This window comes from Hirundo rustica, chromosome 3 (assembly GCF_015227805.2).
Source record: "Hirundo rustica isolate bHirRus1 chromosome 3, bHirRus1.pri.v3, whole genome shotgun sequence".
NCBI classification, from domain to species: Eukaryota; Metazoa; Chordata; class Aves; order Passeriformes; family Hirundinidae; genus Hirundo; species Hirundo rustica.
Window position 1 is genome coordinate 42,952,985 of NC_053452.1, and position 17,462 is coordinate 42,970,446.

The 17,462-nt window shown below is 42.7% G+C and overlaps 1 protein-coding gene across 13 annotated transcripts in view; it reads right to left on the reverse strand.

Moving 5' to 3' along the window:
- TRIM67 (tripartite motif containing 67) overlaps positions 1–17,462 on the reverse strand; it is a 33,797-nt gene that overhangs the window by 2,110 nt on the left and 14,225 nt on the right. For 4 of the 13 annotated variants that reach the window (XM_040058641.2, XM_040058637.2, XM_040058635.2 and 1 more), the window contains 3 exons: positions 9,918–10,063; positions 6,969–7,107; positions 5,703–6,006 (listed from right to left, as the gene is read on the reverse strand). In XM_040058641.2, coding sequence (XP_039914575.1) covers positions 5,703–6,006; positions 6,969–7,107; positions 9,918–10,063 — 589 coding nt within the window. Of the gene's footprint in view, positions 1–5,702; positions 6,070–6,941; positions 7,108–9,917; positions 10,076–17,462 lie in introns of all 13 variants that reach the window. The other 9 variants (XM_040058645.2, XM_040058643.2, XM_040058642.2 and 6 more) reach the window with 6 other exon arrangements.

Genomic DNA, 17,462 nt, shown 5'->3' on the forward strand with positions numbered 1-17,462 from the left:
GGCACTGCTATTCTGCTGATACCATGGGGCTCTGCGATGGATTTACAGACTGACACGATTTGCTCAGGGTAAATCAGATTTCAAATAATTTCCAGTAGGAAAGGAAGCAGCTGTCTTTTGTCCCATGCACTCGCCTCAGGCACACAACATTCGGAAGATTAATAGCATTTTATCGTAAAGTTTATCTCAATAGGTAGTCAAAACTTTAAAAAAATGGGGGGAGGAATAAGAATATGATTAGGAAGAATACAGTGAAGGATAAGAAATTTTCCTCTTGTCCACTAGGTGTCACAAACTGCTTTCCTTTAGACAAAATGTGGCACGTGGCACTTCATCTGAAGGTAGATTATAGAAAACTGTTCCGACTTCTCCATTTAAAGCTCATCAAACAATAATAGTATAGCTAAGAATAATGGATTGATTCTAAGAGGTGTTAGATGTGAAAATTCACTGTTCTCAGATTCCTCTGATTTGATTTCTGGTCATATAAGCATTAATAGGTCTCTCTCTGAGCTCTTCTCCAAAACCACAAAATAAATTATTTGCCATCAAAACTTAAGATGCTTACCTACCCTGAGTATGTCCCTATATAGACATTCTATTAAAAGCTCTCAATCATAAAACTCACTATGAGATTGTGGCAAACAACAGTACTATGATTTGGAGCTATTTACAAGTAGATTACTTTCCCCCCCCGTTTAGAAACAGTTTTGATGGTAGGACACCACATTTTAGATCCTGCTTAAAATGGATTTTATTACATCCTTTTAAATGACATTGATTCCCTTAGATAAACAGAAACAGCAACTTTGCATTTTTGAGATGATGATGTCCTTTCCTATATGACAAGCTAATTTGTTTCTTGCGGGCTAATTAGCTGTGTGCTGCACAGCGACATTGAGTGACTCCTCTGCAGCCCCTGGGGACAGCCCCGCTGAGGAGGATTCTGCCTGCAGATTCCAGCCAGGCAAGGGCAGCACCCAGCTGAGGCCCCTACACGAGCCACAGGGGTGCGGGGGCAGAGCAGAAGGATAGGGACCTTCTCCCTTTCTTCCTGCCCCAAGTTCTGCAGGAATTCAGTAGGTAGATTGCCCCATTCCTACCCCGCCATCTCCCCACAGTGAGAAGATGGCTCTGGCAGGATTGAGAAGGCAGAAGCAGGCAGGAGCTCTGCACCACACTGCTGCCAAGGAGGCTGGACTTCTGGGGCTGAACAGCATCCCATGCTGTATTTGGGAGCAGTACTTGGAGGACTCCAGCACTCTTTGGACTACTTTCCTGGTTGCTTTCTCTAGGAGGAGAGCTGGGAGAGTCTGTTTTATAAGAAAACTTACGCAATGCATTTCCTTACTTTTATGTATTTTTCATGCACAGCATTACAGGATAATTTTTCTAATAAATGCTTTTGTTTTGGTAAAAGAAGCCAAATAGGTGAAGAGACTCAAAACTGATGTTCCTCCCTCCTGGTACACTTCTGTGGCACCACGTAGAAAACCTGCTCCTTTGTAATGCATTTTTAAACTTCTTAATGACACTTATACCACACAACCCCAGTAACCTTTCATGTAAAAAGAAAATACAACTTTTTGTTGCATTCCTCCTTCAATAAATACTTAGTATTTCTTAAAGGACAATCCAATGCTGGAGATAGGCAACACTGTTTCATTTTTTCAAGTAAATGCCGTTTGTCCTGCACGTTTTGATTTCTGTGTGCAACAGTAAGTCCTGAGTGCAGAAGTGCTGTTTGGAAGCCTGGAAGGTCTGAGTACAGAAAGGGGAATTTGGCTACCATGAAAAATGCCATTGCCTGCGGCAGTAGAGGCTGTTATTCCAAGATGCTTTCAGTAATAGCTTGGGCAATGGAATTAAGAAGAGTAGTTTCGCTATTATTTAAAAATAAATCTTAACAATTTATGAACAATTTAATAAAATGAATAATTTGTTCAGCTCTCCATTAACAATAGTTTAAGTGCTAGCTTTACAGCCTCTTAACAGCTTTATGATATCTACTGCCAATTTTGGCAATTTTCATTCAATTGTAGCATTTTTGTGTGATGAAAAAAACTACTCTTGAGATCTCTGAAGTAAATGAAGAGACTCCCTTGACTGGAAGGGACTTCTAAGACTAAAATGCAAATACTCTAAATTTCAACTTGTTTTTCAGTATAAAATATTTCAGTGTGATTTACATCTCCTTCTTTCCATGAACATGTAGTGGCTGGAGTGTTGCCTGTAGCACCTGGTAGTCCTGCTTTGGGAACTTTGCCAAGGAACAGATCGATTGCATTGAATGTCAGTGCCTCTTGTTAATGGGCATCCAGCACCTCTCAGAATAGTTTGGATTGGAAGGGACCTTTAAAGGTCATCTAGTCGTCCCCCCCCGCAAAGATCAGGGACATCTTCAACTATGTCAACCTGCTAAAAAGCCCATCCAATCTGATCTTGAATGTTTATAGGGATGGGGCATCCACCACCTCTCTGGGCAACCAGTTTCAGTGTTTCACCACCTTCATTGTAAAAAAATGTCTTCCTTACAGCTAGTCTGAATTTATCCTCTCTCAAAACCTTCACTCCTTATCCTAGCACAACAGGTCCTGCTAAAAAAGACTGTTCCCATCTTTCTTGCCCAGGATATGCTTGTCCTTCTGGGCTGCATGCGGACAGATCATGATCAGCCTCTCATGCAGCAATATCCCCTTTTTGGTAGGGGTGCTGTCAATCCCTTCATCCTCCATCCTGCCCTGACCCAAATGCAGGACTGTGTACTTTGCTTTGTTGAAGCCCACGACGTTCCTACAGCCCCACTTCTTGAACTTGTCCAGGTCCCGCTGGGTGGTATCTATCTCGTCCTTCAGGTGTGCCAACCACACTACTCAGCTTGGTGTCACGTGTGACCTTGCTGAGGGGGAGCTTGTATGACATTGATGACGATGTTAAATAGAACTGGCCCCAGTATGGACCCCTGAGGGACACCACTTGTCACCAACCTCCCCCTGAACATGTAGCTGTTGACCACTGCCCCCTGGATGTGACTATCCAACCAATTCCTTGTCCATCGGACAGTCCATCCACCAAATCCATATGTCTCCAATTTGGAGAGAAGGATTTTGTGGTGGAGCACATCAAGGGCCTTACAGAAGTGCAGATGGATGTTGTCCATAGCTCTTCCCTTGTCCACTGCTGTAGTCACTCCACCATAGAAGGCCACGAGGTTGGTAAGGTAGGACCTGCCCTTGGTAAAGCCATGATCACTGTCTTGAACTATCCCCCTGCCCTCCATGTGCCTTGGCAGAGCTTCTGGAAGGATGTGTTCCATGATTTTCCCAGGCTCAGATTTCTGGGAACAAGAAGATTTAAAGGTGCCTCCCAAACCTATATCTCTGCCCTAAAGCTTCTTAACCAGTTTCCTCAGTGAAAGGAACAGAAAAGTCCTCAAAATGTGACAGGTCATACAAATTAGTCTTTCAAACTCTACCTCAGGTTATCCTTAAAACTAGTCATTTATTAATTACCTTAATTTATTATCATGAAGCTTAGGAAGCAAGTAACTATTACTAAGGTGTAACTTCCATCACAGCAACATCCCAGAGGCTAAAAATCGACAATGGATTCGCTTTGGATTGTGATACTGTGCTGTCATGTACTTGTGTCCAGTGGGGAAAAACAAATAGGCAGCAATGACTGTTTCCACAAGACTATTACAGCTAATGAGTTAAAAAACTGACCTAGTTGACTGCCACAGTTAAAAATATAATGCCTAGACCTAATTTCATTGAAGCGCATGTGATTTCATAAGACTACATGCCCTTTGCGAGTGTACTTCCCTAGAACAGATATTCCATGGGTCTGTCCATGCCTTGCACATGCCTTTGTGTTTTATCAGGTAAAAACTGGGAAGCAATCATCAACAGAAAGCACTTTGTTCTCCTGATTAAGCAGGATGATTGGAAATCCTAAGTGTTTCCATTGTTTGTGCCTCCCAGAAAAAAGCTTTTGCTTAGCTTGTGCGTTGCTTGCCTGGAGGAGCATGCTGAGGACCAAATCCATAAAATAGGTTTCTGGGACAATGGTGTACAGAATGGTTGCCAGCTTTTTTCCAGAAAACATAAGCTGTTCCACAGAGCATTAAAATTAATACAGCTTAACATTACTTCCGCCCTGAATCGAATCAAGATGTTAAAGGGACAGAGAACTTTTTGGTATATTTATTATACTGATGTTATTTTACTCTGTATTTTCTTAGGACACCATCTAAGGTCTTTGGACCCATGGAAAAAAATCCAAGCAACTTCAGATAGCTTCTGATCCAGCTGTAGAGTTCTTCCACCTGCCTGTAATGAATTGCAAAATCAAACCATGTTCCAAACAAAAACTCCCAGCAATGGCAGTGTATTCACTTAAAGCACTGGCATGCTGCAGAGTATAAATGCCTGTTCATTAGGGCACATTACAATCAGCCTTAGGATACAGTGCATGTTGATACAACCTTATCTCTTTAAGGAGACACCTGCATTTCAGTGTTTTAAAAATCACTGCAAAACTTTGTTTAAATTGTTTGGTGCAACAGAAAAAACATCTGAGACAGTGAAAGTGGAAGACCTGCTGGGACAGTCAGTAGAAAACTAAACAGAAGTTGATTCCAGCTCTGCCACAGGTCTGCTACATTTCCTTAGTCAGTCACTTTACTCGTACATCAGTCTCCCATTGTGATAGAATGGGTGTACCATTTTCCTAAATAAGCAAGGGACCTAGGATCCTTTTCAGAGGAGATCTTTTCAAGGGTCTCAGTACCCAGCTGACCTTCAGCTAAGGCTGGCCTTCTCACAGGACACGGAAAGAGAGCAGAGCAGTTCTGCTCTGATGCCTTCAAGCAACATTGACCATGTGTCCCCTGCACAGTCTGGCATCACTTCAATGAAACAGAAGCCAGCACTAGGCAGAGGTGACTATCCTGAGCACCGAAAGTCATGCAACCATGGCAGCACAACACAGGATCTGTGCTGACAGTTGTTCTCTCTGTGTGATCCCTCCCTGGAGGTACCTGCAGCTAGAACACGTCTCAGTTGGTCGTACTAGTTGAGGTGCTTTTCAAAGTTCTTTGGGACAATGCCTCAGTAGAACAAAAGCTGTCACTTAGCCCTCACTGCCAAATCCAGATCTGCCTCAGTGTGACCTACAGCAAAACCCTTAATAACTGTCAGAACTGGAAACAAACACCTGCAGCCTAATTGTCATACAATCTGCAGCCAAGATTCCTCCTAATGAAGAGAATCAACCACCTTTCTCCCTCCAGCAATGAGAGAAGTCCTGCATCCCATTGTGCTGTGCCCCTGTGGGACACACAGTTATGGGTTTAAATCCCAGCAGAGGGGATTTAAGTAAGATCAACCACCTTTCTCCCTCCAGCAATGAGAGAAGTCCTGCATCCCATTGTGCTGTGCCCCTGTGGGACACACAGTTATGGGTTTAAATCCCAGCAGAGAGGATTTAAGCAAGATCTCAGGGAAAAACTGCTAACAGTAAGGATAACAAACACCAACACGGACCGTTAAGGTGCAATCACTGCCACTAGTGATTTTTAAGAAGGAACAAAATAAGTACATTTCGCCGGGAGCTGGACATGATGGCTTGGTGAGACACCTGCCCGTGATGCAGGGCAGAAAAAACGTCTGTGAGGAGAAAAGCCCGCAGGCAGCACTCACCGATTGGTGTGGGAGTTGCAGTGCATGAACCAGCTACGGTTGTTGTCCACGTACATGGCCCAGGCCTTGTCGTCCTTGCCCAGCATCATGTCCTTGACCACGTTAATCCTGGCAATGCCAAAGGCTGGGTCCGGGTGGTTGTCGTAGCGGTCCACGTGCAGCTCCCAGTAATGCACGCCCTTGGAGAAGGCTGCGGTGCCCAGAACCACGCGGTCATCGTAGCTGTTGCAGGTGGCAGTCTGGTTGTCATTCGACAGCACTATGTCTCTGTGAGCTGAGGAGGGGTCAAAGGTGAACCACGCCACTGTGGAAGGGGAAAAGGAAAGGCAGGATTGTATCAGGAGGGGCTGTGTCCGAGAGCTGTCCGCTTTACTTCAGCAAGAAGGATAAAATTCTGCCTTTGTAAAGACCCCACTGCACTCTGAGGTAATAAAGACCATCTTTCCTTGCCACTGTAAACAGCTACACAAGATTAATCTGAGCTGTTCTTCAGCTCAGAAGCGCTTTACATTATTTGAACTTCTTTTCCTGAAATTTAACTGCTAAGGGTAGTGATGTTCTGTCCACTTCGAGGACCAAGAAAATCATTGAGGAGACAAAGGCTTCTCCGTGACATGGAAACTGCTCATTCAGGTGAATTAGTTCAGGATCACCTTTAGTGGAAATGGAGATTAGCTGTGTCCATGCTGGTTAGGATTGACTTCACTAGTTTGTCAAAGTGAAGGGATTTTTTTTAAAAAAGGGAAAAAAGTCCCAAAAGCTCTTAAACTATAAATATTTTATACTGGCCTATTTTGGCAACACAGCATAAAAGTGGAAGTGATAATAGCATGCACTTCTTGATTCATTACAGAATCATTAATGAAGATGAAATTTCTGTAATGTCTGTATGGACGTCAAGTATAATTACAGAGGAACAAGCATGAATTACCATTTCTGTATTACCAAACCTTGCAGGGAAATTGAAGCAGTAGTGAAGGAAAAGACAAATCCCAAAGATATATGGAGAAAGGGAGACAAAGTGGGACAAAAAAAAAAAAAAATCCCATGAGTTGCATAACTGTTTCTGTACACTAAGTAAAGTATCTTAGTTAGATCCTAGACTTTTCCAGCCAACTAAAAACCCACAACTTGAAGCCTGAAGTGTTACTGATAATGGAAAATGCAAATTGTTTTCAAACACATTAATGGGTGTAAAGGGATGAAAGTGTTCTGCCACTGGGACCTGCAGCTTTTCACTTAGAAAGAGGCCAGCCCCCAGCTCACCATCCGACGTCTGTAAAATGACTGTCTTGCTGTAAGGACCAACGCCCGAGGAGTTGAAAGCTTTGACCCTGGCATTGTAAGTGCTGTTGAAATGAAGGCCATCGATGGTGCAGAGAGTCTCCTTGCCAACATATACTTCCTAAACATTCAGGAAAAAAAAAAAAAAAAAAGAAAAATAGGGAGAGAATGAGGGACATAGTTTAACATAGTTAAGACTTCTAAATATAAGCCAAAAATGAACAGCTTCTCTTTGCTTCCCAGGATGTATGAGTTATGCTGTTATAATACAGACAGCCACAGCACAGGAGACATCAAGGATGGTTAGCACTGGACAAACTAAGGTGAAGAGGAAGCTGGAAGGGTAAAGTAATAAAGGATAATACAAAAAGATCTTCATGCTTGTCTAATCCTAAATACCTACTCCAAACCACTATTTTGGAGAGTAGTCCCGGTATCCGACACACTGTGGCCACTATTCTACGTAAGACAGAAAAAGGGGGCATATAAGAATAAAAAAAGCCCCAAGTGCAGTTTTGTTCTGTTGGAAAGGTTATCTCATGCCTTGGTTAAAATACAATATTGAAACCTGAAAACACATATCCAGAAGAAAATTGTCTCCTAAAAATTAGGATTACATGCATCACATGATGAAACAGTAACTACACAATAGACATCAAAAGGTCTTCAAATATTTATCATACAGCAAGTACTTCTGCAATGTGAAATATTTCAGGGGGAGGAACATCTAGGCAGACCAATGAGGAGGATCAGATTATGCAGGCTACGATGAACTGATATAAGCCTAGAAAATCCTGTCTTGGCAGCAGCTGAAAGATAATTTCTTTCCACCTCTGATTTCTCAGTTTCTGGGAAATCTGTAGGTTTGTGGTAGCAAAGGCACCAAAGTGCTTAAACCTGTCACTAAGTAAACCACTCAGATCCCAGTTCAGTTAAGACTTAAATAATGCCTAGAAATAGTTCTGATGATTAATAGTTCTCTTTCATATAAACCCAAAAGGATGTGATGAATAAGAAAGAAATTGCTTAAGTTTACAGCAGGACATGCGTTTGTCCTCTTTGCTACTATGGTGGCTGCTACAAAGAACAAAATCTTTTGCATCCTGAGTTATCTGGTGATCCTTCATGGAGACAAAGAAGAGTTTTAATAGAATAACTTAGTTTACCTCCATGTCATATAATATATGCTGACTGTGAAAAAAAATTCTATTTGTTGAGCAACTCTCACATTTTGTAATCCACCTTTTTTCCCCCACTGTTCACTGCTTCAGTTAATGCAGGTTGATGTTTTCTGCTTCAACAAAGATGTTCTTTAAATCCATTCATCAAATACTGATAAAATGCAGTCAATGTCTTTGCTTTCAGATACAGAATTCTCCATTTAAAAGGTCAGCAAACCCTTATTGACATGGCATTGCTGAGAAGCCTGCCTTTTATCTTTCAATGGGTAAAACTGAGGACGTTTCTACCACAACAAGCAGACCATTCCCTTTAGAAGTTATCACCTTACATTTTTAAGGATTGAGGTGGTTTTGTATCTTTTTCAATCCAAAAATCTTAACACGGCACTGCCGGCAGTCCTAAAACCTTTGGCAGTAACAAAATTCACCCACACCAATGAGCTTGGATAAGCACTAGCCTGAAATCTTGTTATTCTCAAGACGTGAATACCACTTTAAAAGGTTTATCCTGGATAAATTGGATAAACAATACTGGAATTCCAATACCTTATTCTAACTCTTCATTCATCACACACTGATAACCCTCTTACCTACTAACACTGACTATATTGGCAGCTCTCAGCAGCCATTCACAAAAGTACCTTTCCACACTTTCAGTAGTGGAAACCAGTCTCTTCAAATCCCTGTGAAATGTTACTTGGACCAAGGAATTGAGGAGACCTTCCAAAAACCACCATGCCCTCTTCAAAATGGCCTGCCAATATTGCTGCCTCTTCTAAGGAGGGGTGTCCAAATCAGGTACCTTTGCTGGCTAGGGGTGTAGCGGTTTGGCAGTTCCTTAGGTGGATCCATGCCAGGACATTTTCAGCTTGACAAATCTTTGGGTTTCCAGGGGGGAGCCAGTTTGCAGCTCCCGATGAAATGCCATCACGTGTTTTTGGCAAAATTCCCTGTTTATGAAGAGAGCAGCTGTACTCCACAACGATCTCCAGATGCTTTCAAGGCACCAGCCCCTAGGGAAAGCATGGGGCCAGCCTGGTTCTGAGCAACAGGAGCATGGAGCCTGCCTGAGGCAGAAGGAAGAAGACAAGGCTGGAAGAAAGCTGATTGAATTGCTTCTCTAGCTTGTTTATCAGGATGTGTCAGAAAATATGGGAGCCCTTAAGCACCCTGCACCTGCAACCAGGAGTGTCAAGTTGTGGCATCACCCAGGGGATTTGGAAGGACAGCACTTGCGAAGCCTTTCCATATTTATGAACTCCATCACAGCGTGGCAGTAGAAAAAGCTTCCCCCAGCCTGGTCTCATCTACTCCCAGGGGAAAGATTTAGAAATCCTGTATTTTACTCAGAAAATCAGAAATCCAGGAAGACTGAGTTGCATTTCTGGACCAAGAATGTCAGCTGTTGGAACAGGGTGCAATGGGCAGATGAGAGTAGGGGCTTCAAAAAAATTTCTGGTTTGTGCAATGAACCACTTCCAGGATTTTCTACTCTGAAACACACTGGGGATACCTCAAGGCCCTCTTTGCAAGAGCCTTGAAAATAACTTTGAACAAGCTTCCTACCTAAGCCAGTGGTCCTTCTATTAAGCAGCATCTGCACTGCACTCCACCAACACAATGGAATTAGGGATGTTTTGGCAACCCACATATTCCCTACCCTTCTCTCCACCCTCGGACAGAAACAAATCATATCTGGAGTAAACTCACATACAAAGAAACACAAATAAATGTTGAATGAAATTCTCACTCGGAATTGGCCACCATCTCCATCATCAAGTTCCAAGATATAACCCTCCACTGGGTTGTGGGTCAAAGGTGGCATCCTCCAGGCCAATGTCACACTGTTGTTCCTGGTGCAACACTTCTCCAGCTGCAGTAATGGGACAGGTGGCACTGAAACAGGAACTGGGTAGAGGTTAGTGAAACTCTGCCCTACCCCATTAGTCTGTGCCATGAGCAGTATGGCAACTGCTCACCTCCTTCCCCTTGCAAGGGAGCCAGTGTTTGTTAGGAAGAGAGTCCATTCTCTTCCTTGAAACAAAAGGCAGTAAAATTACATAACAAAATGTTGTTATCCAGTTAGACAAATCATTTCACTGAAAGATGTAAACAGAAGCATATCTGGATTTGATTGTCATGTCTCATAAGAACTAGAGTCTGGGGAATCCATGTGTGGTTTCCTTCCTAGGAGTCACTCTCTGGAAGAATTCTTTTTTACACCACAGTACCCACTGTCCCCAAAAGGAGGGGCAGAGGGTGTCTCAGGCCACAGGGTGGCATGGCAAATGCAATGCTGCCCGGGAACCCAGTGCATTAACAAAGAACTGGGCTGTAAACAAGCAGAGCAGCCATTCCTCCCAGCACAGCTGAGAGACAGCAGGAACTCCACCAACAGCAGGAAAACAATTCTTCACTACAGCTGTGGGGAGTTTTAAAAATCTAATTTAACACCCCTCCCTCTCACCCTAGTTTTTCATCAAAAAACACCTTGGATATGGTATCTTTATGGTAACCATACTTAAAATAAACTGTTGAAGCAAATTGTTCTGTTTGCAAACTTTATCTAAATCCCATGGTTCAGGTAGCAAAAGGAACTTCTGCATCATAGGAGACTCCTCATGGAAATGACAAATGCAAAGTTTTCTACCAACATGCCTTTTCAGTGACTTGCTCAGAAGAAACACCAAGAGACTGTTTACCAACCAGCATCTTAAAAATAAAAAGAAACAGAGTAAAACATTCAGCTGTGTCTCTGTGGGAAAGAGACGTCTATCCAACCTCTCCTAACCACAACCACACTCCCACTGTTCACTCTTTGCTGGCAATTATAAAGTGAAAATTTGGTCTTCTGGATAGAACCTGGCATGCATCTTATGCACTATTGAAAGCGTACACTTTAAGTAGGATGCAAGAGATGCACAGAGCCTGCCTGGTCTCCTGCCCAAGGCTAAATTTCACCACTCAATATCTCAATATCAGTTCTGCTGAGCTCAGTCATGTCTTAGAAGAAACTGAGTGCTCTGAGAATTCATTGGCTTAACAATATTGGTTTGCTTTTCTTTTATCTACTCTGCTTTGACCCTCTAGTTTATTTCCCTCCTTCTGTCTGTGTGAGAGCTAAGCCCTTGAGGTGTTCCTTTTGTCCTATTTTATGTTTCTGGATAAAAGAGGACTGTTCATGTTCTGTGTACCAAGCAGACTGTGGGAAAAGGGATGCTACTGTGTGAAAGGGCTGAGGCTTCACCCCCACTTTGGAAGTGACACGAAAGTCAACATCACACTTGTGATAAACAGTGCAGAAGCTACCATGGCTTTCCGCTGGCATTATCCATCACCACAGTGAACGCAGATGGTTGGTAGCCCAGAAGAATGAAACAAAAGAGCTTTATAAATGAGCTCTTGAGGGTTTTTCTGTGAAAAGGAAGCCTTGTTCCTATTCCTTGATATTTAAGGATGATTCAGAGGGTGTCATAAATAAAAACCTGCTTGTTTTCTCACATGGAAAAGTTCAAACTTTTCTCTAGGAGACACTGCATCTGGAGAAGTCACAGAAATGTGACAAGGGTCAAAAACCTGAAAATGAGGAATTCAGAGGTAATGGGATTTTTTAGGCGAACCATATTAAGTTCAGAGTTCTGTCTGTGTTTGTTAGCCTATGTATTCCTGGTTACTGACTGCTGACTCTATCAGCCATCCACACTCCTGCCACTTTCACTAGCTGGTTAGCCCTCTCAGGAGGCATTTGTCTCCATGCACCCTTTCTGAGACTCTTCCTAGCAAGACTGCGTGAAAACCTAATTCCTGAAGTTTATAAGATGCAAAATAGACCATGCCCCTTCCCCTCTGAATAAACCACTAACCTTTTCAACCTCTGAAAAAAACTCCTAACTCTTAGGAGCACTGATTGGAGGCTTTCAGGAGCTGTTCATGTAATGCACAATCAGAATTTTTGGGGAAGGGTGCGTCTTTTACAATTTCCTTCTAACCATGTAAACAGGAATGCTGTCTAGGAATAAAATATTTTCATCCAGTAGAGCGCTGTTGTTCCCACTTCCTAGTGGAAGTGTGAATTTTGGCCCAATGTGTGAGAGTCTTGCATTTTATGGGGAAGCGCCTTGGCTTCTTTAATGTGCTGCTGTATATTAAAGGTTCTGTGAGTAATCTGTATCAGCCTCCTGCTCTCTCCGAGCCAGCCTGTGGCCTGAACTGCACTGAACTCTCCTGAAGAGTCAAGAAGCTCCTGCCAAGCACCTGTGCAGCTTTGCTGCATGATGCTCCGTGCCTGCCCTCCTGCTCCCTCTACTAGATGTGGATGGGCAGAGATTTGCCTTGATCTCAAATTCTCCATGGGAGGAGAAAAGATGAACACGTGTAAAAATTATAGGAAAGTGCAAAGTGAGCTGAAAAATTGGGAAAATGTTATATAGTTCACAGCAACAAGCAATGGAATAGGGCTAAGAAAAAAAAAAATACAGGCTAAGTGCCAGGAAAAAGAAAGACTCCGATGTTAAATTACAGTTCTGTCCCACTTCTTGACCAATTTGAAGGTCTCAAGAGAGTTTTTTTGAAGGAACATATTAAAAATATAAAGGGAGAAATGATACTGCATTGGCACAGTGGGACTTATTAATGAGTCTGAATGATGTCCTGCTATTTTTAAAGTGTTTCATGCAGGTCACTCTTCGATAAGCAATGTGACACTGACTGATGTCTCCTGTCAGCTGAGCAGTTCCCAAAACACATTGCTCAATGTATCTCACGGCTGATCAGCATAGTCCCCTCACAGGGTACAGTAGGGCTGCTCTGAGATGTTGTCTTTTGTCCTCCTGACAAGCAAGGGGTGCAATGATGTCATCCACCTTCCAGACTAGTTTTTGAAGGATTAAATGCACCAAAAGAATGGGAGCCACAGAAACATGAAAACTTTGACTTCCTCCAGAACTGCAGTACAGGAATAGCCTGAGTCACTGCTGTAGCAAGTCCCTTACAAACAGCATTACGAGAGAAGGAGAGACCACAAGGAGCTGAGTCCATGACATAGAGCAGAAAGAACCAGAGGTAAAGCTTAAGGTTAAACAGCTGTCCTTTAATTATCAGGGTTGTACAGCTCATGCCTGGAGAACCAGAGAAGATTTGTGGCAGATGTGTCTGGGGAATCTTCATGGTTTGCAGAAAAGGGAAGGAGTCACTCAAGACATGGAGAAGGGGTATATGAATGAATGTCCAGAGGTGGTACAGAAAAGTAGAGTAGCTATACATTTTCCTACTTTGTATCTAGTCCTGTTTTTCAACCAATCGAGTCTGCCTGCCAGTTACAGCTGTGTGAACAAAACGAACCCAGAGCATGCATTTGCCGGTGCCAATAGCTTTAACTGAGAATATGTGAAGTACGCATCAAGCCAGACATCAGAGGACAGGAATTTTGTGCCAAGGCAGTCAGTAAAAGCAACAGAGAGAAGAAAACGTGGACAGAGAGATTTATCTGGGAAAGCTCAAAATGCCAGCAACTGCTAGAGCTGTGTGAGTGTCTCTCAGGTAAGCTGGCCCAGGGAGTGTGGGACCCAGCGAGACCCTTTGGTCAACATGACTGCCTAAGCATTACTTCTGCACCTATCACATCTCTGCTCATTTAATTTGTTCTCAGATTGCTTCTTCTTTCTGTAAAAAAGGAAAAGAGCCCTATGACCTTTATTTTTTGAGATGAGCTTTAGATCTGTGCTTATAGAGAGTGCATCAGTAATGTAGATGAACATGTCATCAAAGCAAATGTAATGTGATTTGTTATCATTTTCATTCTTCTTTGTCTAGCACAGTGAATCAGTGTTTATTTACAAGCATGCTTTCACTCTAAATGACCCATGCAAGCTCAATGAGGTTGAATGAGGCCAGAGTTAAAAAAAAAAAAAAAAAAAAAATAGAAATTCAGTGATGTACCGAGCACTGGTAACAGTAATACAGACATTACATTGCAAAGCTTTTGGAAAAAACAAAACAAAACAAAACAAAACAACTTCAGTTGGAAAAGCCATGCTTGCCCTGTTCTCCTAGATCTCTCCAAAACTTCCTTTACAGATCATTGACAACTTTAATGCTGGTGCTTTAAATGATAATGCTTTAATGTTTTAATCTGCTTTTGTCAAATCAACCAGTAAAATGACTTAATAACACTCACCTCAACACCAACATTTGGCAAAGACTGATGACTTGTTGGTGTGCTGGCATAAGCAGGATTGAAGAAAGAGGAGCAGATATGAAGAGACATATACCTTTTTTCTTTGTGAAACTGGATGCTCAACAATATGCAAGTCACAGAATCACAGAACAGGTCATCTTGGAAGGGACCACAGGGGGTCATCTGGTCCAACCTCCCTGCTCAAGCAGGGACATCCCAGAGCACCTGGCACAGGATTGTGTCCTTACAATTCTTGAATATCTCCAGTGAGGGAGATGCCACAGCCTCTCTGGGCAATCTGTTCCAGTGCTCATGATGATAAATAGCAAAACATCACCATGCAACTGCAGCCTCTCCTTACACTCAGCAAAGTGGTGTTACCAATTCATTTGGGCACTTGCTCCTGAAATGCTGAGCTGATTAGTCTGTGATACCTGCATTTCTAGATGCAAGACCACTCTGCATGAGAAAATGCAAACAGTGCATCTGAAGAAGGGCAAATCACACCTGGCAAGTTTGGTAGCCTTCTATGGCAGAATAACAGCAGTGGTGGATGAGGGAAGAGGATCTGGGGTCACCTACCTGGACTTGTGAAAAGCACTTGACACTGTCCCCCACGACATCCCTGTCTCTAAAATGGAGAGACAAGAATTTCAATGGTTGGACCTCTCAGTTGATAAGAAATTGGCTGGATTGCTGCTCTGAAAGAGTTACGGCCAATGGCTCGATGTACTGTGTCCATCTCCAGGGCCCCCAACACAGGAAGGACATGGAACGGTTGGAGTAGGTCCAGAAGAGGGACACAAAGGTGATCAGAGGGCTGGAGCACATCTTCCATGAAGACAGACTGAGAGAGCTGGCGTTGCTCAGTCTAGAGAAGAATCCAGCAAGACCATGTTTGTGGCCTTCTAGTACCTAAAGGGACCTACTAGAGAGCTGGAGAGGGAGTTTTTACAAGGGCACATAGTAATAGGACTGGGGGGGGATGGCTTCAAACTGAAAGAGAGAGGGTTTAGATTAGATATTAGGAGGAAATTCTTTATATGAGGCTGGTGAGGCACTGGAACAGAGTGCCCAGGGAAGACGTGGATGCCCCTTTCCTGGAAGTGTTCAAGGCCAGGCTGGATGGGGCTGTGAGCAACCTGGTCTAGTGAAAGGTGTCCCTGCCTTTACAAGGGGTTTGGAAAAGATGATCTTTAAGGTTCCCTTCCAACCCAGATAATTTTATGATTCTAAAATAATGAAGAGTTGGTTGAGGTCATAGAAGTAAGATTTCAAGAAAAAAAAGGCCAAAGTGTCAGCCTGAGAACTTCAAATTGAAATAGACTTGCTGTCATAAATGGAGAAAGATAAATACACATCTATATACTAAAGAATCCCCAGTACCTATGAATGCTAGCTTGGAAGTGGTCAGTGGCTTGTTCTGCTTGAGCACACAGAGGTGTAAAGGGGAATAATGCCATCCCTGATGCACGTTAAGGAATGGTGGCCAGGTTAACATCCTTTCCACTACTCTTTGAGTGCTGTGTGCATGGTCACACCAGTGGTGCTGACCAACCTGATGGGACATGCAACAGATAACCCCCTGGTTACCCTGGTCAAGACAGAGACAGCTCCAGCAAAAGCCCTTCCTGAGGGCTAACCCTGCCTCTGGGGAGAAAACACCCTTCCACGGGTGTTCGGAATCTCTGCACAGGACTGGGCTGCAAAAGTCCTGTCTTCTTCTCTGCTCCTCAGACGGAGTCTAACTCGGTACCAGAGCTTCCCTGCCATCTTACGATAGATGAGAGCGTAGCAGAGAACGCTATCTTTCATAAAGCACAAGTGAATCCAGCTCAATTAAAGTTTTATAAGTCTTCAAGCTAAAAGCCAGGTGAATGTCCACGAGCCAAATACCAAAGTTGCTCTCACCTCAGGTAACCTCTGGTTAAATAGCAATCTATGAGACTAGATTAACTAAATTTTTCATGTGTTTGTAAAGGAGAGCAGTGGGAGATTAGTACTAAATATATTTCACAATTAATATGGCTAGCATTAAATATAAACTGATTTTAAAAAGACAAGTGCAGACAGCATTCAGAGGAGTTTTATCAGTGATGTTCCTTTTCTCTCGACTCCACTTGCCTGTCTGACAACATTTAAAAGGAGTAGTTCACAGATGTTTATTGAATAACTTTAACACGGCCTGTTTGTGCCAAGATGCAAAGCATCCTTGGTGATCAGACTCTGGCCTTTAACTGTTTGTACGTTGTTTTTCCACATATCTACCAAATTACCCACCCTAATTACTTCATTTTGGGAGTCTTAGATGCAGAATTAGGCCCATAGAAAGCACATAAGCTGAACAAAATTCTTTATGCTTGCTCAAAATAAAAAAAAAAAAGCAGATCTGACATCACACACGAATAACCTTAATTCATTCACTGACTTCTGGCAGCCTCTACCTTGTCACCCACACGCGTAATTAAGGCTTGAATCACCACTGAGAGAAGATAATGACATCATTCCCAGGGACCACAATGGCTTTCAAACCCAACTGTTTTATGGATCTATCTAATTCTGATGCACTTCTCATCCTGCATCATATAAACTAACCCCATTGCAAGCTCATGATGTTAATTTTCTTTTTATATTTTTTTTTCCTTAATGTCAGTGGTGTGCCCTGTTCATCAGCTTCTTCTTTTAGATACATTTTTTAACCTCACTTCCCTCTAGCTTGTCCATTAGAATTATCCAGATACATGGAACCATGGAATGGTATAGCCATGGAGAGACCTTCCCCCTGTGAATCTCTTCCTCGTGATTTTTTTATTAAGATGGACACTATTTGCAGCACAGTCCAGATACGAGTCAAAGGTCAAAGGCTGGTTTTTTTTTTTTTTTCCTATTCATGTGTGTGTGTGTGTGAAATATTTATTTTCTACTTCAGCTGTTTCTGACAAGATAGGGGTAATCTTGAATTAACCATGGTATCTTGAATTAACCATGTCAAACCTAGGAATGCTACAAAATGGCATGAAGTTTCATGCAGCTGATGTCTCATCAACCTTCAAAGCCCGACTCTGAAGAATTTATCTTTACAATCTTTTAAGTGCATCTGATATTTCTTTCTGAGCTTGT